The sequence below is a fragment of the Mesoplodon densirostris genome, chromosome 4, assembly GCF_025265405.1.
Source record: "Mesoplodon densirostris isolate mMesDen1 chromosome 4, mMesDen1 primary haplotype, whole genome shotgun sequence".
Classification (NCBI taxonomy): Eukaryota; Metazoa; Chordata; class Mammalia; order Artiodactyla; family Ziphiidae; genus Mesoplodon; species Mesoplodon densirostris.
In genome coordinates, this window is record NC_082664.1 from 69,651,857 (window position 1) to 69,674,502 (window position 22,646).

General features: G+C 37.5%; 1 protein-coding gene across 3 annotated transcripts in view; it reads right to left on the reverse strand.

The window, feature by feature from the left end:
* The window catches only part of G2E3 (G2/M-phase specific E3 ubiquitin protein ligase), a 67,302-nt gene extending 45,385 nt beyond the window's left edge, over positions 1-21,917 (reverse strand). For 2 of the 3 annotated variants that reach the window (XM_060096358.1, XM_060096360.1), the window contains exons 1-2: positions 21,818-21,917; positions 3,394-3,434 (exon numbers count right to left, since the gene is read on the reverse strand). In XM_060096358.1, the coding sequence (XP_059952341.1) occupies positions 3,394-3,434; positions 21,818-21,888 (112 nt within the window). In that variant the 5' untranslated portion in view covers positions 21,889-21,917. The remainder of the gene's footprint in view (positions 1-3,393; positions 3,435-21,817) is intronic. The other variant, XM_060096359.1, reaches the window with a different exon arrangement.
* Between the last annotated feature and the right edge of the window lie 729 nt (positions 21,918-22,646).

A 22,646-nucleotide genomic window follows, 5' to 3' on the forward strand; every position in this document is an offset into this window, starting at 1 on the left:
TGTCAACAAAGTGAAAAGATAATCTACAGAATGGTTAAATATACTTGGAAATCATATACCTTTTAAGGGTCTAGTGTCCAGAATATATAAGTATTACAACCCAAAAATAAACACACAACTCAATTTTAAAACGGGACAAAGGATCTGAATAAACATTTCTCCAAAGAAGATATAAAATAGCCAATAAGCACATTAAAAGATGCTTAATATCATCATAGTCAGCAGTTCCTCAAAAAGTTAAACACAGTTACCATGTGATATAACAATTCCATTCCTGAGTATATATAATACCAAAGAATTAAAAACAGATGTTCAAATACTTGTACACTAAAGTTCACAGTAGCACAGTTCACAATAGCCAAAAAGGAAAACAAATCAAATTTCCATCAATGGATGGATGAATGGGTAAACAAAATATACCATATCCACACAATGGAGTATCTTTCAGCTATAAAAATCAATGAAATACCGATACATGCCACAACACGGATGAGCCTAGAAACATTATGCTAAATCTAAGAATACAAGCACAAAAGGTCACATATTATATGATTCCATTTATACAACAGATTACGTTACCCAAAATAGGTAAGTCCACAGAGACAAAGAAAAAGCAGGCTGGTAGTCTCCACAGGTTGAGGACAGGGGAAATCAGAAGTGAATGCCTAATGGATAGAGTTTTCTTTTGGGGGGATGATAATGTTTTGGAACTAGATAGTGGTAACAGTTACACAACACTGTGAATGTATGAAGTGCCATCAAATTGTACCCTTCAAAATAGTTAGGATGATGAATTCTATTGATATGTTATATGTATTTTACCACAATAATAAAAAAAATTTTTTTTAAGGCAAATTGTAGAGTCAGGGAGATCTGAGTTAAGACTCGGCTCCACACTCTTGCTGTGTAACCTTGAACAAGTCACATAAACACTTTATCGTTCCAGTTCCTCATCTTAAAAATAAGGACAAGAATATGGGCTTCCCTGGTGGCGCAGTGGTTGAGAGTCTGACTGCCGATGCAGGGGACACGAGTTCATGCCCTGGTCCGGGAAGATCCCACGTGCTGCAGAGCAGCTAGGCCCGTGAGCCATGGCCGCTGAGCCTGCACGTCCGGAGGCTGTGCTCCGCAATGGGAGAGGCCACAACAGTGACAGGCCCACGTACCACAAAAAAAAAAATAAGGACAACAATAGCACCTACCTCAAACTATGCCTTAATGAGGATTAAATGAGAGAGTATACAGCAATATAATTAAAAGGGTATGGCACACAGATAGAACTGAATGTTAGTACTATAAGTACCAATCCTTTCTATCTTATATTTACCTGTTCAGCAAATTTCTAATACCATACTAATAAAACAATAAGAAAATCACTAGCTGCAAAGACTCTGAGCATCTCAAGGCGGCAAACCAATACAAGATGAAATGAACGTGAATCTAAATGACTGCATGGAGCAGAAACTCCTTATCTGTCCAATTTCCCCTAACCAATGCACGTTGAACTGTAAACGTTTACTGTATTAACCATTAAAACTTCAGGGTTTACCTATTACAGCAGCTAATCATATTTACCTTAACTAATACATGTAATCAAGAATGAATGTTATGTGTTGAAAATATACTGTATCTGTTAATAGGCTACTCAGAAAATAGATTGCAGGACTGGAAGGAAACAGCATGAGCTAATACTTAGTATTGTGAAGCATCCCCCCTATATTTGTCCTCCCTCACTCTGGCTTAATAAGCAATAACTGAAAGGCCCTTCCCTCAATCTTTTAAAAGGTTTCAGCTCCCCTTCCTCCCCCATACAGAGTACCTGACTACATTAATTGCAGCAAATTGCCATTTGTTTATTGGACATCTTACACCAGCAGCTCCCGCCTTAACTTCTTCATCCCCAGTGCCTATACTTTCAGCTGTAAGTGTGCATGCAGCTATCAAGAGGAAGAGGAATACAAGGAATTAGCTGAGATTACATAAGAGGAGTCCTTAAGGTGAATGCTGGATGGAGCTGCATCTGCTATATGCTGTGGACCTGTGCTTTCCATCTGTTCTCCTCCTCCCTTTGCCCAGTACCGAGACCCTTGGACACAGAACAGACTAGGTTTCAGGCATGCATTTTTATAAGTAGGTTACCTTTCTTTTATTTGCACTTTGCTGTTGTTTAATTGTAATGTTTAAAATTCAGTAAAATTGTTCTGACTTCATTATATTTATTAAGACCATCTTCTATTATACTACAGCAAATGATACTGGTTATGTTACAACAATAAAATGAACACATTCATGTAAGTAAAAAACTGAGTCAATCTTAAGAAAAATATTAAGTAAATAACAGTAATAGGTAGTATTTCCATTTGGCAAATATGTGAAGGTAGTCCATGAAATACTAAGTTTCAGAACTATTAGCACAGTTGATAGAAATCTGTAGGTAAAAGCAGGAAAGCGAAGTAGAGGAGGTTTAAGAGCACAAATTTCCGTATCCAACAAGATATGGAGTTATCAGATACTCTATAAGTGAGAGTCAAGATTCAGAGTTTTAAGTGTAATACTTTGAGAGGGAATCAAAAAATAAATTTTATAAAGGGTAGATCAGGGAGAAGTAGTGGCAAAGGAGTATAAAGTAACAATTTAAAATTTCCATCTTCCATAGTAGCTAATCAATATGTACTGTTTAGGGCTTCCCTGGTGGCACAGTGGTTGGGAGTCTGCCTGCCGATGCAGGGGACACAGGTTCATGCCCCGGTCCAGGAGGATCCCACATGCCGCGGGGCGGCTGGGCCCGTGAGCCACGGCCGCTGAGCCTGCACGTCCGGAGCCTGTGCTCCACAACGGGAGAGGCCACAGCAGTGAGAGGCCCACGTAACGCAAAAAAAAAAAAAATATATATATATATATATATATATATATGTACTGTTTATAACTAATAAATGAAAACAACTAAAAGCAAAGGTCTACATCTGTTTGAGAAGACTGTTGTGAGCGCTAATAGGCAAGTTTTCCTTTTCATGTTAAACTTTCATATGTTGTTTAAATTGTTCTCATCTGCATTTTATCTTTTGTAAGAAGAAAAATCACACAAAAAGGTAAAAAAATCATATTTATTAAATAAGTAATACTGTTTTATTCAGATACAAACCATACTTGATAAATACACATAGAGAATACAAATAATATTTGGCAAATTATCCTTTTCTAGCAGATTTTTGTTGAAATGAATACACACAACATTATATTTTAGTATACAGAAACATGAACTAAGAATATCAGGAAATTCATTCCTATTGTTTGAGTACCAGTCTAAAAAGATTTATTGTAATAAAAAAGTAAGAGTAAATTATCTTAACATTTTAAATTAAATTTGAAAATATTTTAAATATGGTTACTTACTGGGATTCTGTGAGCCTCCAGGTTTACTTTCATTCATTTTACTAGGAAAAATAAGAATATACAATCAGCCATTTTAATTTTAAAATTCTCAAATTATAAATTTTAATTAGATTTAGGCAGTGTATGATTACAAATACGTTGCATCATTTCTTACTCTAGTACTTAGTTTCCTCACCTTTCCAAATCTAAGACCAGTAATTCTCAACAAGGGTGGTAAATTCTGGAGATAGTGTTGAAATTGGAGGGAATGTTTTTTAGTTATCAAAAAGATTAAGATGACTACTGGCATTTAGTGGAAAGGAGCCAGGAGTGCAGGACATACCAGGAACAAAGAGACCTACACTTTCTAATTTCTAGCAGTTTCACAAATCTATTGCAGAAAATTCCATAAACACACGATAACAGTCCTTCACCTAGAGTAAACATAAACATTTTAACTTATAAATAATATTTAGTTAGTATCCCAACAACACAGATTTGTATTTGAGATCCAATCTCTCCAGCTTCTAATTTCTTACCCTTCTCCCCTGTGCAGATGAATTGCAACTACTGCTTACTTTTAGTTTACTGTAATTCAGAATAATGATTGAGGTCCAAAATATAGGTAACTTACACAGCTATAGACTAATTTCGCTTTATAAGGAAATCACAATTTCTATGTGGCTCTGTCTTCTCTTCCTCTTCCCCTTCAAACTATCAATACAAGGACCCAAGGCATCTCTCTTGGTTGGACAGTGCAATGAAGTTCTGTCTAGATATTTATAATATATGTATAGACAACTATGCTACTTAAAGAAAGGTACCTGAAGTTTCTTACTTACTAGCCTCAGAACTCTGTACTACACAAGTGCTTTCTCATCTTTACAACAGAAGAGAATAAAAGTGAACATCAATCTCGCATGTCACAAAAAAAGTAGCATAGGAATATATAGAGTACCATGCTGAAAAGCCTCCAAATATCACTGGCTACAGGATGATCATACGAAAGCTCTCCAGTGCTATCAAAACATGAACGGGAAAGGTTTTTCCTATTTTTACCAATCTAATAAGTAATCTATATAGTTTTTCAAAGTGTATTAATATACAATATTCCACATAGACCAATGGAACAAAAATAAAGAGCCTAGAAACAGACCCAGACTTTTCCAGTCACTTGATTTTTAACAAAGGTACCAAAGCAATTCAGCGAGAAAAAGAAAAGTCTTTTCAACAAATGATGATGGAAAAAATGGATCTCCACATGGAAAACAAATGAACCCTGAGATGTGCACTTTACACTATAAATAAAAATTAATTTCAAGTGGATCATAGACCTTACTGTAAAAGCTAAAACTATAAAAGTTTTTAAAGAAAAAGTAATGCATTATACTTCATCAAAACTAAAAGCTTCCACACATCAAAAGGTACCATTAAGAAATGAATTATGTATGCCACACACTAGGAGAAAATATTTGTAAAAGATGTGTCTGACAAAGACTTATACCCAGAATACATAAAGAACTCCTACAATAATATAAAGCAAACATTTAAAGAAATGGGCAAAAGACATGAACAGACACTTCATGAAGGAAGATATACAAATGGCCAATAAACAAATGAAAAGATGCTCAACATCACTAGTGATTAGGATGATAAAAATTAAAACCACTATGAAACACTATTTTATACCTGTAATAATGGCTAAGATTAAAAAGACTATCAACACCAAACATTGGACAGGATATGAAGCAACTGGGGAATTCTCATAAACTGTTGATGCGAATAATCAACAATAATCAAAATGGAATAATCATTTTGAAAAGTTTTAGTAGTTTCATAGAAGTTAAACATATATGCCCATGAACCTAGCCTTTGATGTAGGAATTTCACACCCAGGTATACATCCAAGAAAAATAAAAAAATATATAGACAAAAAACTTTATACAAAAAAGTTCATAGTAGCCTCCTTCATGATACTCCAAAACTGGAAGCCTAGAAGTCCATCAACAGGAAAATGGATAAACAAATTGAAGTATATTAATAAAATGCAATACTACTTAGCAATGAAAAGGTAACAAGTGCTGCAAGATGCAACAAAACAGATGAATCTTATAAATATTATGCTAAGTGAAAGAAACTGTACACTATTCTTATCCACATCATTCCATTCATATGAAGTTCTAGGATAGGCAAAACTAATCTATCATGAAAAATATTAGAACAGTGCTTGTCTCTCAAGTGGGAAGATGACTGCAAGGGACTTAAGTAAACTTTCTGAAATATCCTACTTTTGCTAAGAGGATCTAAGTAAGCAACTTTGATAGAGAGAAGAAATCTCGGTTTCCAACGGAGGTACAGAACTACAGATAAGAGCTTTCTGAACACAACATTCCTCCTCTTACTTTTGTAGTTTTCAAGGAAACACCCTAGGCCCACTTCATAGCTCAGATCTGATGTTGACTCTTTTACACGCAGCCTTGGCTTCGCTTTGACCCCATTAAAACACTACTTCATTTAAATTTCACGTCAATGCCACCCTTCAACATGTTATAAGAAATCTATTTTACCCTTTGCTTGGTACGAAGCCTTGTGGTTCCTCGGGTCTGTGACCTCTCTCATTGCAATGAGTCAACAAACTTAACTTTACCAGACTACAGATTTATCCCCGGTGGTTTTAGGCTGACTAGGCTAGGAGAGGTGAAAGAATAAGGCAAATGTCACAAAACATAAATAATCGGTGAACCTGTTTAAAGGGTATATAGGAGTTTCTTTCACTATTCGTATATTCTAAGTTTAAGATTATATCAGATTAGGGACTTCCCTGGTGGCACAGTGGTTGGGAGTCCCCCTGCCAGTGCAGGGGACTCGGGTTCAGGCCCTGGTCCGGGAGGATCCCATGTTCCGTGGAGCGGCTGGGCCCATGTGCCACAGCTGCTCAGCCTGCGCTCTGGAGCCCGTGAGCCACAGCTGCTGGGCCTGCGTGCTGCAACTGCTGAAGCCTGAGCACCTGGAGCCTGTGCTCCGCAGTGGAGGAGGCCACCACAGTGAGAAGCCCACGCACCGCAACGAAAACCCAACTCAGCCAAAAATATAAATAAATTAATTAATTTTAAAAAAAGATTACATCAAATTAAAAGTTACCCCTGAGGGCTTCCCTGGTAGTGTAGTGGTTAGGAGTCCGCCTGCCAATTCAGGGGACATGGGTTCAAGCCCTGGTCTGGGAAGATCCCACATACCCTGGAGCAACTAAACCCATGCACCACAACTACTGAGTCTGCGCTCTAGACCCCGAGAGCCACAACTACTGAGCCCGCTCACCTAGAGCCCAAGCTCCGCAACAAGAGAAGCCACCGCAATGAGAAGCCCGCACACCATGATGAAGAGTAGCCCCCGCTCTCCACAACTAGAGAAAGCCTGCGCACAGCAACAAAGACCCATAGCAGCCAAAAATAAATAAATAAAATTAATTAATTAAAAGAAAAAAAAAGTTATCCCCGAATCAGATAATGTTCTAAAGATATTACAAAATTCATATTTTTGACTGGTTCACATCAGCTTTCTTACTAATCCACAGCATCTGAAATAAAATTTTTGTTGCTAAATCCTGGTGATGAATTTCTTTATTTCAATCAACAGTCTCCAAAACAAAACTTCAGAAAAAAAAATTCACATATTTTTAGTTGGATTTTATCATTTGTTTTCTTTCCAGTACATGAATTTTAAGACTTCCTAAGTGGAAGGAGGAAAACAATGCTAGGTAAGTATATATCTCAATAACAGCCCAAGTCTTAACAACAGTCTTGGTCTTAGAAATAATATCAAAGCATTCCCCTCTTCCTTGAGAAATCATTAACAATTTAATGAAGAGCTCCAGGAAGCCACTATCAATAAGTATTCTGAGTCTCTAGCACTGCTTACCTCCACTTGGCCAGTGACACTCAGTTTGATACTCCTCCCCCTTCAAAAGGTGGAGCCTGATTTCCTTCTCCTTGACTGTGGCTGTGCTTAGTAACTTCCACCAAAAAGCCTGGCAGAAATGACAAAGTGTAACTAGGTCATAAAAGGCATTATAACTTCCTCCTTGCTCTCTGTCATGGATCACCTGCATTGGTGGAAGCTGGCTGCCACATCGTAAAGGCTTTCTTTTTTTTCTTCTTTTTTTTTTTTTTTTTGCGGTATGCAGGCCTCTCACTGTTGTGGCCTCTCCCGTTGCGGAGCACAGGCTCCGGATGCGCAGGCCCAGCGGCCATGGCTCACGGGCCCAGCCGCTCCGCGGCATATGGGATCCTCCCAGATCGGGGCACGAACCCGTATCCCCTGCATCGGCAGGCGGACTCTCAACCACTGCGCCACCAGGGAGGCCCTAAAGGCTTTCTTTTAAGGTGCTCCTTGGAGAGGTCTACTTGGCAAAGAACTGAGGCATTTACCCATGTCACACAAGTGAGCTGTTTTAGAATTAAATTGTCCAGCCCCACTCGGGCCTTCATAAGACTGCAGCCTGGCTGACAGCTTGAGAGCAACTTCATGGGAGACCCTAAGGCAGAACCACACAGCTAAGCTGCTCCCGAATTTCTGACCCACAGAAACTGTCAGATAATAAATGTCTGTTGTTTTAAGGCACCAAGTTTTGAAGTGATTTGTTACACAGCAATAGATAACTAACACAATAAAGTAAGCCAAACTCCCTCTCATTCTATCTGGGTGGCTGTTCTAACAGTTTTTTTGGTGGGATTCTTAGGATTTTGAATAAATAAGATCATGTCATCTGCAAACAGACATTTTTACTTCCTCTTTTCCGACATGGATGCCTTTTTCTTGCCTGATTGTCCTGGCTAGGACTTCCAGTACTATACTGAATAGGAGTGTAGAGAGTGGGTGCCCTATATTGTTCCTGATCTTATAGGAAAAGTTTTCAACCTTTTACCATTGAGTATGATGTTAGCTGTGGGCTTGTCATGTACGGCCCTTACAATGTTGAGGTACATCCCTTCTATACCCAATTTGTTGAGAATTTTTATCATGAAGGGATGTTAAATTTTGTTAAATGTTTTTCCTGCACCTTTTGAGATGATTTTGATTTTTGTTTCTCCTTCCATTAGTGTGCACACAGGGATAAATCCTGGTTGATCATGATGTATGATCCTTCTAATGTGCTGCTGAATTTAGTTTGCTAGTGTTTTGCTGAGAATTTCTGCATCTATACTCATCAGGGATATTGGCCTATGGTTTTCTTTTCTTGTAGTGTCTTTAGCTTGCTTTGGTATCAGGGTAATGTTGGCCTCAAAAAATGAGCTTGGGAGTTGAACATACACTTCAGAAAAGAAACAGGACATGGCCAACAAGCAAATGAAAGAAGGAACACTGAAAAATTCTCAAAAATGTGGGGATTAAACAACACAATCTTAAACCAGCAAAAGAGGGAAGAAGAAACCACAGGGAAATTAGAAAATACTTAGAGTACAATGAAATTGAGAACATAACATACTAAAAATCTACAGTATACAGCAAAAAGTGATCAGAGGGAAATTTATATCTGTCATGCAGACACTGAAAAAGAAGATCCCAAATCAATAACTTAACTTTATACCTCAAGGAGCTAGAAAAAGAAGAGCAAACTAAAACCAAACCTAGTAGAAGGAAGGAATTCATAAAGATTAGAGTGGAGATAAATGTAAAGAAAAGAAAAACAAGAGAGTAAAATCAAAGTTGGTTCCTTAAAAAGATAAACTAAATTGACAAACCTTTAGCTAGACTAGTCATTTGACAAAATCCAACACTCTTTCATAATAAAAAATACTCATCAATCTAGGAATAGAAGGCAACTTCCTCAGCGTGATAAAGAGCATCTTTGAAAAACCCAGCTAACATCAAACTCAATGGTGAAAAACTGAAAACTTTCCACATAAGATCCAGAGCAAAACAATGATGTTCACTCTCACTATATCTATTCAACATTGTACTTGAAGTTCTAGCCAGAACAATTAGGCAAGAAAAGAAATAAAAGGCATCCAAACTGAAAGCAAGAAGTAGCTCTTCTTGCAGAAGCCATGATCTTATATGCAGGAAATCCTAATGAATTCATAAAACACTGTGAGTTAATAAACAAATTCAGCAAAGTGGCAGGATGCAAGGTCAACACACAAAAAATCAGACAAATATATACACGATAGCAAAGAACAATCCATAAAGAAAATTAAGAAATCCATTTCATTTACAATACCATCATAAAGAATGAACTACTTAGGAATAGATGTAACAAAGAGGTGCAAGAATTTGTAAACTGAAAGCCATTAAATATTGCAAAAAGAAATTAAAGAACCAAATAAATGGAAAGAACTCTGTTCATGGTTGAAAGACTTAATATTGTTAAGATGGCCATATTCCCCAAAGCAATCTACAGATTCAATGTAATCCTTATCAAAATCCAATGGCCATTTTTGTAGAAATGGAAAACCTGATTCTAAAGTTCATAAGAAATTACAAGTGACCTTGAATAGTCAAAACAATGCAAAAAGAAAAAGTTGAATGAATCATACTTCCCAATTTGAAAACTTACTACAAAACTACAGTAATTTTAAAAAGGTGGGATGGGACTGGCATAAGGAAAAACATAGAGAAAAAGTTAAGAGTCAAGAAATAAACGCATACATATACGATCAATTAATTTTCAACAAGGATGTCAAAACCATTCAATGGAGAAAGAATAGTCTCCTCAACAAACGGTGCTGTGACAACTGGGCAGCCTCATTAAAGTTGGGCCTCTACCTCACACTAGATACAAAAATTAACTCAATATGGATCCAAGATTTAGTATGTAAGAGTCAAAACTATAAAAATCTTAAAAGAAAACATAGCATTATGTAAATCTTCATGACCTTGGATTTGGCAATGGTTCCTTATGTATGACACCAAAATCATAGCAGCAAATAAATAAATAAATAAATAAACTGGACTACGTAATCAAGACAGTGAAAACACAATCCCCAAAATGGAAGGAAATATTTGAAAATCATATACTTGATAAGGATCTAATATCCAGAATATGTAAGAAACTACTAGAACTCAACAACAAAAAGACAAATAACAGAACTTAAAAATAGGGAAAGGATCTGAATAGACATTTCTCCAAAGAAAATATTTGAATGGTCAACAAGCACATGAAAAAATGCTCAACATCATTACACCTTAGGGATATGCAAATGAAAACAACAATGAGAATACCACTTGATGCCTGCTAAGGTGATGATATTTTTTTTTTAAAAAAGGAAAATAAGCACTGCAAAGGATATGGAGAAATTGGAACCCTCATACATTGCTAATGGGAATGTAAAATGGTACAGCTACTATGGACCAACAGTTTGGCAGTTGCTCAACACATCAGAGTTGCCACATCACCCAACAATCACACTAGGTACAGGTATTCCCCACTTGTCGAAAGTTCCCTTTATGCCACTTCACTTTTACAAAAGACCTATATTAATACCTGTTTTTGCTAATCAAAGAAATCAAAAAAAAGATTTTCACCTTTATAAAAAAAGATAATTACTTCTTCACTCTGTGCCATTTCAGCCTACAAAAGGTTCCACAGGAATGTTCTACTTTCAGATGGCTGGGGAAACCTGCACTTACTGAAAAGATTTGAAAACAGGTATTCAAACAAAAACTTGTACAAAGGTGTTCATAACAGCACTATTCACAATAGCTAAAAAACAGAAACAACTCATCTGTCTGTCAACTGATTAACAGGTATACAAAATGTGGTATATCCATACAATAGAATATTATTCCGCCATTAAAAAATATGTAGTACTGATTTATGAGACAACATGGATGAACCTCAAAAACATACTAAGTAAAAGAAGCCAGAAACAAAAGGTCAGATATTGTATAATCCCACTTATATGAAATATCTAGAATAGGTAAATCCATAGAGACATAAAGTAGATTTGTAGTTTCTAGGGATGGCGAAATAGGAAATGCAAAGTGACTGCCTAATGGGTATGAGTTTTCCTTTTGGGGTGATGAAAATGTTTTGGAACTAGACAGAGGTGATGGTTGCACAACACTGTGAATGTACTAAATGGCACTGAATTATATACTTCAAAATGGTTAATTTTATGAATGTGAATTTTATTACAATAAAAAAAGTTAAATAGACACCTACCATATGATGCACCCAAGAGATATAAAGGCATATGTTCACTGTACACAAATGTCCATAGCTGCTTTACCTGTAATAGCCAAAAACTATAAACAACCTAAATGCCCATCAACAGACAACTGATAAAACAAACTGTGGAATATTCATATAATGAAATACAATTACTAAAACTCACTGAACTATACTCTTAAAATGGGTTAATTTTATTCTATACTATTATATTACCAGACAGATGTTTAAAAGTTAACAACCACCATTAAAAAATAAAGATATTTATTTAAATTAAAAGGAAAATCACCAGGTAAGAAGCTTGTAAGTCACCCCTCCATCCTAACAGCAAGAGCTGAAAAGACTGAAAAACCAACAACACTTCTTGGATCTGTAAGAAGGGAGGACACAGCAAGCCACTGCCTCCAAGACTGGAGAGAAAGGTGAATACAGGGAGTCACAGCTCACCTGAGCAGAGTTACCAGCTGAAACTGCTATAGGATCCAGCACTGCAGTGGGAAAACCTGAACTATAATTGATTAATTGATTGCTGGAGGCTCAGTGTGGACAACTTAGAGAGTTAAAAACTCAAGGGGCATCCAATCATGGGGCCTCTCACAATACTGTGAGATTTATCACCAGGAACTCAAGGAGGGTCCACAGTAAATATTAGAGAAAAATCCCCTTGTGATTTTGGCAAGGGGAGGGGAAAAAGGTGCCATTTTGAAATACACCAAAGCTCTCTGTTCTTCTTAATAAGGCCTGCCCTCAAGAGAAACTAGTTAACCAGAGGCTAAGCTGCTGGGGTATTATCAGAGCCTAAATGACCCAGGGAAAGGAAACACCCAACTCCAGCATAATGTAGCTATCCCACATAAGAGGGGAGAAAAAAGCTGAGATACTTGTGAACTTCAAAGTCCAGAGGCATAGGCTCACAAAAAGACTGAAACTTAAATCACAGGACTATAAAACACTTCCCCTTCTTCCACACCTTACCACCATGGTACTAATGGCTTATTTACAACAATTGCTTTTACTCAGTACCTCATGTCTGGCTATCAAGAAAAAACTTACAAGACATATCAAAGAGCAAAAAGCACAATTTGAAAAGGCAGAGCAAACATCAGAACCAAACATGGCAGGGATGTTGGATTTATCAGAACAGGAATTTGAAATTATGATTAATATGCTAAGGGCACTAATGGATAAAGTAGACAATACACAAGACCAGACAGGCAATGTAAGCAGAGAAATGGAAATTCTAAGAAAGAATCAGAAAGAAATGCTAGAGATCAAAAATACTAATGGAAATGAAGAATTGTTTGATAGGATTACTAGTAGATGGGACAAGGCTGAGGAGAGACCTCTGAGCTTAAAGATAACTCGACAGAAACTTTGAAAACTAAAAAGCAAAGAGGACAAAAACTGAAAAAAAACAACAGAATATCCAAGGACTGTAAGGCAACCACAGACAGTGTAACAAAAACGTTCTAGGAATACCAGAAGAGAGAAAGGAACAGGAGAAATATCTGAAACAATAACAAATTAATGTCAGACACCAAACCACAGATCCAGAAAGTTCCAGAAAACCAAGCAGGATACCTGCCAAAAAACTACACCTAGTTCTATCATTTCAAACTACAGAAAATCAATGGTAAAGAAAAAAATCCTGAAAAAAGCTACAGGGGGGAAAAAAATCTTACCTATAGAGGAACAAAGGCAGGAATTATATCCAACTTCTCAGAAACAATGCAAGCAAAAAGAGAGTGGAGTGAAATATTTAAAGCATTGGGGGATGGGAGGGAGGAGAAAAACCAACCTAGAATTCTGTATCCTGTGAAATTACCTTTCAGAAATGTAAGAGAAATAAAAACTTCCTCAAACAAAAACTGATGGAATATTTTGCCAGTAGACCTGCCTTGTGAGAAATGTTAAAAGTTCTTGAGAGAGAAAGAAAATGATAGATCAGAAATTCAGATCTACATAAAGTATCAGGCAAAGAATAAGTAAAGGTAAAATAAACTTTTATTTTTCTTATTCTTAATAATGAGTTAACAGTCTATTCAAAATAACAACAGCACCAATGTATTTGATTATGTATTAGTTGTGTACTGCAAACTCTAGGGCAACCACTAAAAAAAGTTAAAAGAGTATAACTGATATCTTAAGAAAGGAGAGAAAATCATATAAAATGCTCAGTTAAAATCACAAAAAGCAGGGACTTCCCTGGTTGTCCAGTGGTAAAGAATCCGCCTTCAAATGCAGGGGACGCAGGTTTGATGCCTTGTCGGGGAACTAAGATTCCACATGCCGTGGGGCAACTAAGCCCACGCACACCACAACTACTGAGCATGCACACCTCAACTAGAGAGCCCACGTGCCGCAACCTACAGAACCCACATGCTCTGGAGCCCGTGCACCACAACTAGAGAGAGAAAACCCACAGGCCACAACTAGAGAGAAGCCCACACACTGCAACGAAGAGCCCATGTGCCGCAACAACAAAAAAAGATCTTGCATGCTGCAACGAAGATCCCACATGCCACAACAAAGAGCCAACACAGCCAAAATAAATAAATAAATAAATAAAATAAAAATGAAAAGACAGATCCTGTTTTAAAAAAAAAATCACGAAAGACAGAAAAAGAGTAGAGACAAATACAGGAACAAAGAACAAGGGTAACAAATAGAAAACAGTAACAAATATGGTACCTATTAATCTAACTATATCAATAATCACTTTGAACGTCAATGGTCTAAATGCACCAATTAAAAGATTTAAAGATGAAGACCTACTAGAGAATGGACTTGAGGATGCAGGGAGGGGGAACGGTAATCTGGGACAAAGTGAGAGAGTGGCATGGACATACATACACTACCAAATGTAAAACCAATAGCTAGTGGGAAGCAGCCGTATAGCACAGGGAGATCAGCTCGGTGCTTTGTGACCACCTAGAGGGGTGGGATAGGGAGGGTGGGAGGGAGGGAGACACAAGAGGGAAGAGATATGGGGATATATGCATATATATAACTGATTCACTGTTATAAAGCAGAAACTAACACACCATTGTAAAGCAATTATACTCCAATAAAGATGTTAAAAAAAAAAAAGATTTGTCAGAGTGGATCAAAAAATAAGACCTAACTATACGTTGTCTCAAGATGTCCACTTTATACATAGATTAAAAGTAAACAGATGGAGAAAATATACCATGCTAACATTAATCAAAAGAAAGCAGGAGTAGCTATAATAATTACAGAAACAGCAGACTTCAAAGTAAGGAAATTTATCAGGAATAAAGAAGGACATTACATAATGATAAAGGGGCCAATTTCCCAAGGTATAAAATACTTAACATGTATGTACCTAACAACAGAATGTTAAAATATATGAGGCAAAACCTAATAGAACTGCAGAGAAGCAGATGAATACACAACCATAGTTGGAGCCCTCAACATCCCCTCTATCAGAAATGGATAGATCCAGCATAAAGAAAATCAGTAAGGACACTGCTGAACTCAACATCATCAATCAACTAGATATAATGGCCTACTTCATCCAACAACAGAATACATTCTTCTCAAGCTTACATGGAACATTCACCATGAGAGACCACATTCTAGGCCATAAGACAGACCTTAACAAATTTAAAAGAATAGAAATCATACATTGTCTGCCTCCAGACCACAACAAAATTAAAGTAGAAATCAATAACAGAAGGATTACTGGAAAATCCCAAAATACATGGAGAGTAAATAACACAAGGGTCAAAGAAATCTTAAGAGAAAACACAAAATATCTTGAACTAAATGAAGATGAAAATACACTTATCAAAATTTTGGGGGATCCTGTGGAAGTAATGCTTAGAGGCAAATTTATAGCATTAAATGCATATATTAGAAAGAAGATATAAAATCAATCAGCTAAGTTTCTACCTTAGGAAACTAGAAAAAGAAGAGCAAATTAAATCCAAATTAAGAAGAAAAGTAAAAAGAATTAGAGCAGAAATCAATGAAAATGAAAATAAGAAATCAATAGAGAAAAATCAACAAGACCAAACGCTGGTTCTATAGAAATATCAGTAAACCTCCAGCCAGGCTAAGAAAAAATGAGGACACAACTTCTGAACATCAGAAACAAAAAAATGATATCACTTGCTTACATGTGGAATCTAAAAAAATGGTACAAGTGAACCTATTTACAAAACAGAAATAGAATCAGAAATAGAAACAGAAATAGAAATAGAACGTAGAAAACAAACATATGGTTACCAAGGGGGAAGGGGGGAAGGGATAAATTGGGAGATTGGGATTGACATATACCCACTTCTACATATAAAATAGATAACTAATAAGAACCTACTGTATAGCACAGGGAACTCTACTCAGTACTCTGTAATGATCTACATGGGAATAGAATCTAAAAAAGAGTGGATATATGTATATGTATAACTTATCCACTTTGCTGTACAGCAGAAACTAACACAACATTGTAAATCAACTATACTCCAAAAGAAATTAATTGGAAAAAAGTGATATCACTACAGATCTTATGGATATTAAAAGTATAATAAAGGAGGGAATTCCCTGGCGGTCCAGTAGTTAGGACTCCGTGCTTCCACTGCAGGGGGCACGGGTTCCATCCCTGGTTGGGGAACTAAGATCCCACAAACCGTGAGGCATGGCCAAAAAAAACAACAACAAAAAGTATAATAAAGGAATACTGTGAACAACTCCATGCCCACAAATTTGATAATCTAGATAAAATGGACCAATTCCTTGAACGACTCATTTTTTGCCAAAATTCACACAATGAAAATAAACAATCTGAATATATCTGCATCAAAGAAACTGAATCAATAATTAATAATCTTTCAAAACAGAGAGCACTAGGCCCAGATGGGTTCACTGGAAAATTCTACCAAACATTTAAGGAAGAAATTACACCAATTCTCTACGATCTCTTTAGAAGATAGAAGGAGAGGGATACTTCCTAACTCATTCCATTAGGCCAGCATTCCCCTAATACCAAAACCAGACAAAAACATCACAAGAAAAAAAAACAACAACTACAGATCATATCTCTCAGGACCATAGATGCCACAATAAAATATTAGCAAATCAAATTCAACAATGTATAAAAAGAATTATATACCACGGCCAAGCAGGATTTACCTCAGTTACACAATCAGGCACCTTGGTGTTTACCCAAAGGCGGTAAAAACTTATGTTCACATCAAAACCTTCACACAGATGTTTACAGCATCTTTATTCATAATTGCCAAAACCTGGAAGCACCTAAGATGTCCTTCAGTAGATGAACAGATAAACAAACTATGGTACACCCAGACAATGAAATATTATTCAGTGCAAAGAAAAAAAAAAAGCTATCAAGCCATGAAAAGACATGGAGGAAACCTAAATGCATATTACTAAGTTAAAGAAGCCAATCTGAAAAGGCTACATACTGTCTGATTCCACCTATATGATATTCTGGAAGAGGCAAAACTATGGAGACAGTAAAAAGATCAGTGGTTACAAAGGGCAAAGGGGGGATGAGTAGGTGAAGCACGTACGATTTTTAGAACAGTGAAAATACTGTGTATGATACCATAATAATAGATACATGTCATCATTCATTTGTCCAAACCCATAGAATGTAAAACACCCAGAGTGAACTATAATTTAAACTATAGACTTTGAGTGATTACCTTGTGTCAATGTAAGCCCATCAATTATAACAAATGTACCACCCTAGCAGGGGATGTTGATAATGGGAGAGGTTATGCATGTGTGGGGGTGGGGTACACGGGAAATCTCTACCATCTTCCCCTCAATTTTGCTGTGAACCTAAAACTGCTCCTTTAAAAATATACTCCTTCTTATCAGCAAAGCAGAAGTGGAGACAAAGATGTAGAGGACAAACATATGGACACCAAGGGGGGAAAGAAAGGGGGTAGGATGAATTGGGACATCGGGATCGAGACAAATACACTATTGATACTATGTATGAAATAGATAACTAATGAGAACCCACTGTACAGCTCAGGGAACTCTACTCAATGCTCTGTGGAGACCTAAATGGGAAGGAACTCCAAAAAAGAGGAGATATAAGTATACATATAGCTGATTCACTTTGCTGTACGGCAGAAACTAGCACAACATTATAAAGCAACTATACTCCAATAAATATTAATCAAAAAAAAACCAGTTGAAAACCCTAATTAGTTAATACAGTAATGAATAAACTTTTTTGCTTCATGTAAAATGTGTTTATAAAAAATATTCAAAAGTTATATGTTTTGTCTTAAAAAATAAAAATATTGTCTTAAAAAAAGGGAAAGCAATAAAGTTATGTTTATATTGACTTACTTTATAGCTAGTCCTCCAGAAATAGGTTTTCCCTCCCTCCCTCTCTATATATTGGCTCCCTATGCCCACTATTCATGTTTCTTCATCATTCCATTGTCATCTCAGCACATAAAGACCTTTCCAGCTTGGTTACCAATAGTTTCTTGGTATCCCAATTCCAAATTCAAGAAGAAACAATGTGAATGGTTCAGCTCTGATTCAAATACATGGTGCTACTTTGGCTGGAGAAGGTATGTGGGATGAGAGCATATTAGGATCATATGCTCCTTAGTCCAAACACTTATCCACTGCCCACTGGTCCTTAGAATGATGTGCCTACAATGTTGGCAGGATTTTAAAGAAAAGGTTGTGGGCAAGGAGGTCAGGTAACGGTCTTAACTGTTCAAACTGAAAAGGAAAGGCAAACTTCTCTGGTTTTAATTTCCCAATATTTCCTTAATTTAGAATTGAATTAATGTTGGGACATCCCTGACAGTCCAGTGGTTAAGACTCCGTACTTCCACTGCAGGGGGTGCGGGTTCGACCCCTGGTCAGGGAACTAAGATCCCGCATGCTGTGTGGTGTGGCCAAAAAAAAATATATATATATATATATATATATATATATATATATATATAGAGAGAGAGAGAGAGAGAGAGAGAGAGAGAGAGAGAGAGAGAGAGAGAGAATTGAATTACTGTAGAAGTGAACATTCATGGACAAATGAGGCTAATTCTGTTATAAAGTTAATTCTTAAATTACACAACATATATCATTCTTATAATAAAAAAAAAATCCTGCACAGGAAATTAAATGCAAAAAACCCCCAAAAACAGACAAAAACAAAAAGCTTTTTTTTAAAGTTACTAAATCTTTCAGTGCTTCAGTTTCTTCACCTTAATATAGGAATAATAATAAAATGGCTGTAAAGGCGAAGTGAGAAATATGTATAAAGCATTTGGAGTTCTGTGAATATTAGCAAATACTGCTCTAAATTTTTTCCCACATGACATGTCTTCTGAGCCTACAATTTCAATACTTATTTTTCCATAGTTGTGAAATTTACAAACTACATGCTATCACTAAAATCCCTCTACTAACCTATACAGAATTATATTGTCATCTTTTAATTTTTAACTTTTTCAGCTTAATAAGATAAAATGTGTTAAAACTGTTACACTCCCTGAACACACAGTTTCAGACTGTAAGGATACTTACCGTTCTGCACCTAGAATTGCAGATACAGAGACAAAGAAGATGGGAGCTCTCAGTCTAGTGCTATTTTGTTTACAACTAAACTGCACTGAGGAAGAAGCACTCTACTGGGGGAAGTCTAGGAAAGTATGTGAAACCCACTGGATAAAATTTTAAGGAGAAATAAAAAAGGTCAATGGCTAAGTATGCATAAACGTGATAGAGAATAGATTTGGAGAATTGTGGTAGTATGACAGAATATCACAGGTTGAAAAAAATGGTGGAATATTATGAAGATGATTTTTTTTTTTTTTTTTTTTTTTTTGCGGTACGCGGGCCTCTCACTGTTGTGGCCTCTCCCGTTGCGGAGCACAGGCTCTGGACGCGCAGGCTCAGCGGCCATGGCTCAGAGGCCTAGCCGCTCCGCGGCATGTGGGATCTTCCCGGACCAGGGCACGAACCCGTGTCCCCTGCATCAGCAGGTGGACTCTCAACCACTGCGCCACCAGGGAAACCCCCATGAAGATGATTCTTAAAAACAGAGATTGGAACCAGATTGAGAAGGGCTTTGTAAAAAAAAAAAAAAAAGAAGAAAGAAAAAGCTAAGAAATTTGAAATATATATGGTAGACAATGGGAAGCCATCAGATTTTTATAGAGCAATATTTGGAAGGAGAGATTGCAGACAGAAGCAGGAAGCATCACAATCAATCAATCAGTAAGAGTTATAAATTTTCTAACTAAATCTAGTTTTTGACCCCAGTTCAAACATTTTACTAGTTGTGTGAGAACAAATTACAGAACCCCTCTTAGCCTCAGTTTTCTTATGTGAAAATTCCAGTACATATCTCAGTGTTATTTGTGAAGATTAATGAGATAATGTATGTAAATATTGCACAATGCTTAGTTACTCAATATAATAGGAGCTATATGTATCATTTACTATGTGCCACACACTATTCTAAGATTTTAATACGTACTGATTCATTTGATTCTCCCAACAGCCCTACAAGATAGGAATTGTTATTATCTCCACTATAGTTGAGGGAATCAGAAGCACTGAAAGGTTAAGCAGCTTCCTTAGGGTCAGGCAACTACCAAGTCGTGGAGATGAAATTCAAATGCAAGCAACCTGGGTCCAGTTTCATGCCCTTAAACAAGATATTACAATGCCTCTCTAGGAAAGATCAAGTCAGTGTTTTAAAAATTCTGGTCAAGTTTTCTAACCTTCAAGTTAAATTTACAGAACCCCATCCTCCAGACCTATGGGATCAGAATATCTGAGATCGGAAATACAGGAATCCGCACTTGACAAACCCTTCAAGGTAATGTGTACACAATAAAAGTTGAAAGTCACTGATTTAGGTAGATAGAGCAAAAATCCAAAGAAAAGAGTCCAGGTAAGGAAAAGGAATAGATTAAAATGTAGAGACTAACTTTTTTGGGAAATTACCATTTGCTGGTAGCTTATATGAAATAAACAGAACCTTAAGGTTTGAATAAGCAAACCTTAACAAAGTATAGCTTATATCTTTGCTGCAGTCCTACACAAAATGTTTAAATTTTAACGATAACTACTAAATATTTAAATTTACTTTTCCTGGCTAATAACGAAACAAAAGTTCATTACCAGGGATGGGAGAGTAGAAGTAGCCAGCATGGATGAAGGAACGTTTATTCTGAATATTATTAAGTCCTACTTTTTAAAAGAAATTTATACATTTATATGGTAAGATACCCTGGTGTTAAAATCTTAAAAGAAGCATAAAATATCCGATCCTATAAAGCAACAAAATTACTCTGACTGTTTTCAATAAGGCAAGATATAAAATTTCTACACACTTAAATAAATGTTCACTTATAGTTTACATGTAGGGTACACATTTAAATTATTCCAGAAAGCATGACTTTGTTAGAAGGTTAGAGTTTGATATCTGAGGTAGTTAGTCATTAAAAATAAATAAAACAAAAAACCGAAACAGAGAAAACCCGATGCTGGAAACATTAGAGTACTTTCAAAATGACTCCCCAGTAACCCAGTTGGACAATGAATGAAGCGGGTGAAAAGGCAGGTCTGTGGAACTAAACCTCATCCCTACTGTTAGCAAACTAAGATCCCTGTTAATCACCGCTGTTACAACATAGCCAGTTTAAATGAGCAAGAGTCTCGGATTTTTGCGTTACCTGAAAAATGTCAACCGTGAAAGAAAAATATCCGGGTTTTGAACACAAAGGATACTCAGATTTCAGTTTAAATCCCCACCAGGCATTTCAAAGACTGTCAATTCCCTGCGGTCCAGAGTAATAAAGACTACTCCTTTTAGGAGGAACTCGGATCCCCACAGAGCATCTCTTCATTCTAAACCTGCCCCCAACCTTCCATCTTTAATAAAGAAAGATTCTTTTGCTTACGGTAAAGCTTTCGCAATAAACTACTGTTGAAGCTTCAGCGTTCGAAACGAATTAGCGGAAATACTGAACTGCGATTACCAGAAAGTCAGAGATTAAACAAGGTTTAATCTCGGGGGCGGTCTGTCTTCTGAATCCTCAGTACTCTATAGAGTTGGCGTGTGTGCGCCAACCGTCTGCCCCGACTTCCCAAAGTCCCTACGTCCGGCCCCACCACCCGACACCCCCAAAGGCACTCCGAGGCCCCCGCTATACTGTCCCGCCTCCCGACCCCCTGTGCCATCCGACAGTTCCGCTTCTCCCCCTGGAATACTCAGTTCCTTCCCGTCCGCCAACCACTCACCGAGGCGCGCTGGGCAGAAGTTCCAGAGCGGCCGTGTCACTTTTCCCTTCTCGCGCTGTGCCACAGGCCATCCGGGAGCTGCCCCATCCAACGGCCCACACAATTCAAATTCGTCCACTTCCGCCTGCAACCCGGAAGGAGGGCTCAGCTCCGCCCCCTGAAAGGCGGGGCCCGCGGCAACGCGGGAGTTGGGGAAGGGCGAGGCGACCCCCCCGGTTTTATTCCGCGGGGTACCCTCTCTGCTCGGTCCTTTTCCGTTCAATTTCTTTTGTCTCTCTCCCTACTTAGGTCCAGAGAGAAGTGCGAGAGCGGGGTTGGTGTGGCTGCCGGGTGGCTCGTGAGAGGATCCTCTTGTTTCTGAAATGGATCGAGACATGTTGAATTTTCTTCACTTCCAGGAAAGGAGAGAATAAAAGCACTAACCGAGCCCGGACGTTTTTACCCCTCCGCCGTCGCCTAAACACGAGCTACAGCCGGAAGGAAGAAACGAACCCTCCGCTTAGTACGGGGTTTCTTTGGGTCTCCTGAGACCTGTCGCGGCACAGTCAGGACTTTTAACCTCTTTCCCTCCCCTGTTTGAGGGAGACAAAAAGCCAAGTGCACCAATCACCTTATTCCAGCAACAGGTTGAAAATGGAGTGGTCGGAAAAGTTCCTGGTCCCAAATAACATTTTTGAGGATAAGTGTTAGAAAGCGACAAATTTTTCCCCCCTCTGACAGACCACTTTACAAGATTACTATGTGGTTGTCCTATGAGATTCTTGGGACAACAGTGTCATTTTCCTTTGCCAAGGACCACACAATGTATCCTTGATCCGCAAAGTCTACA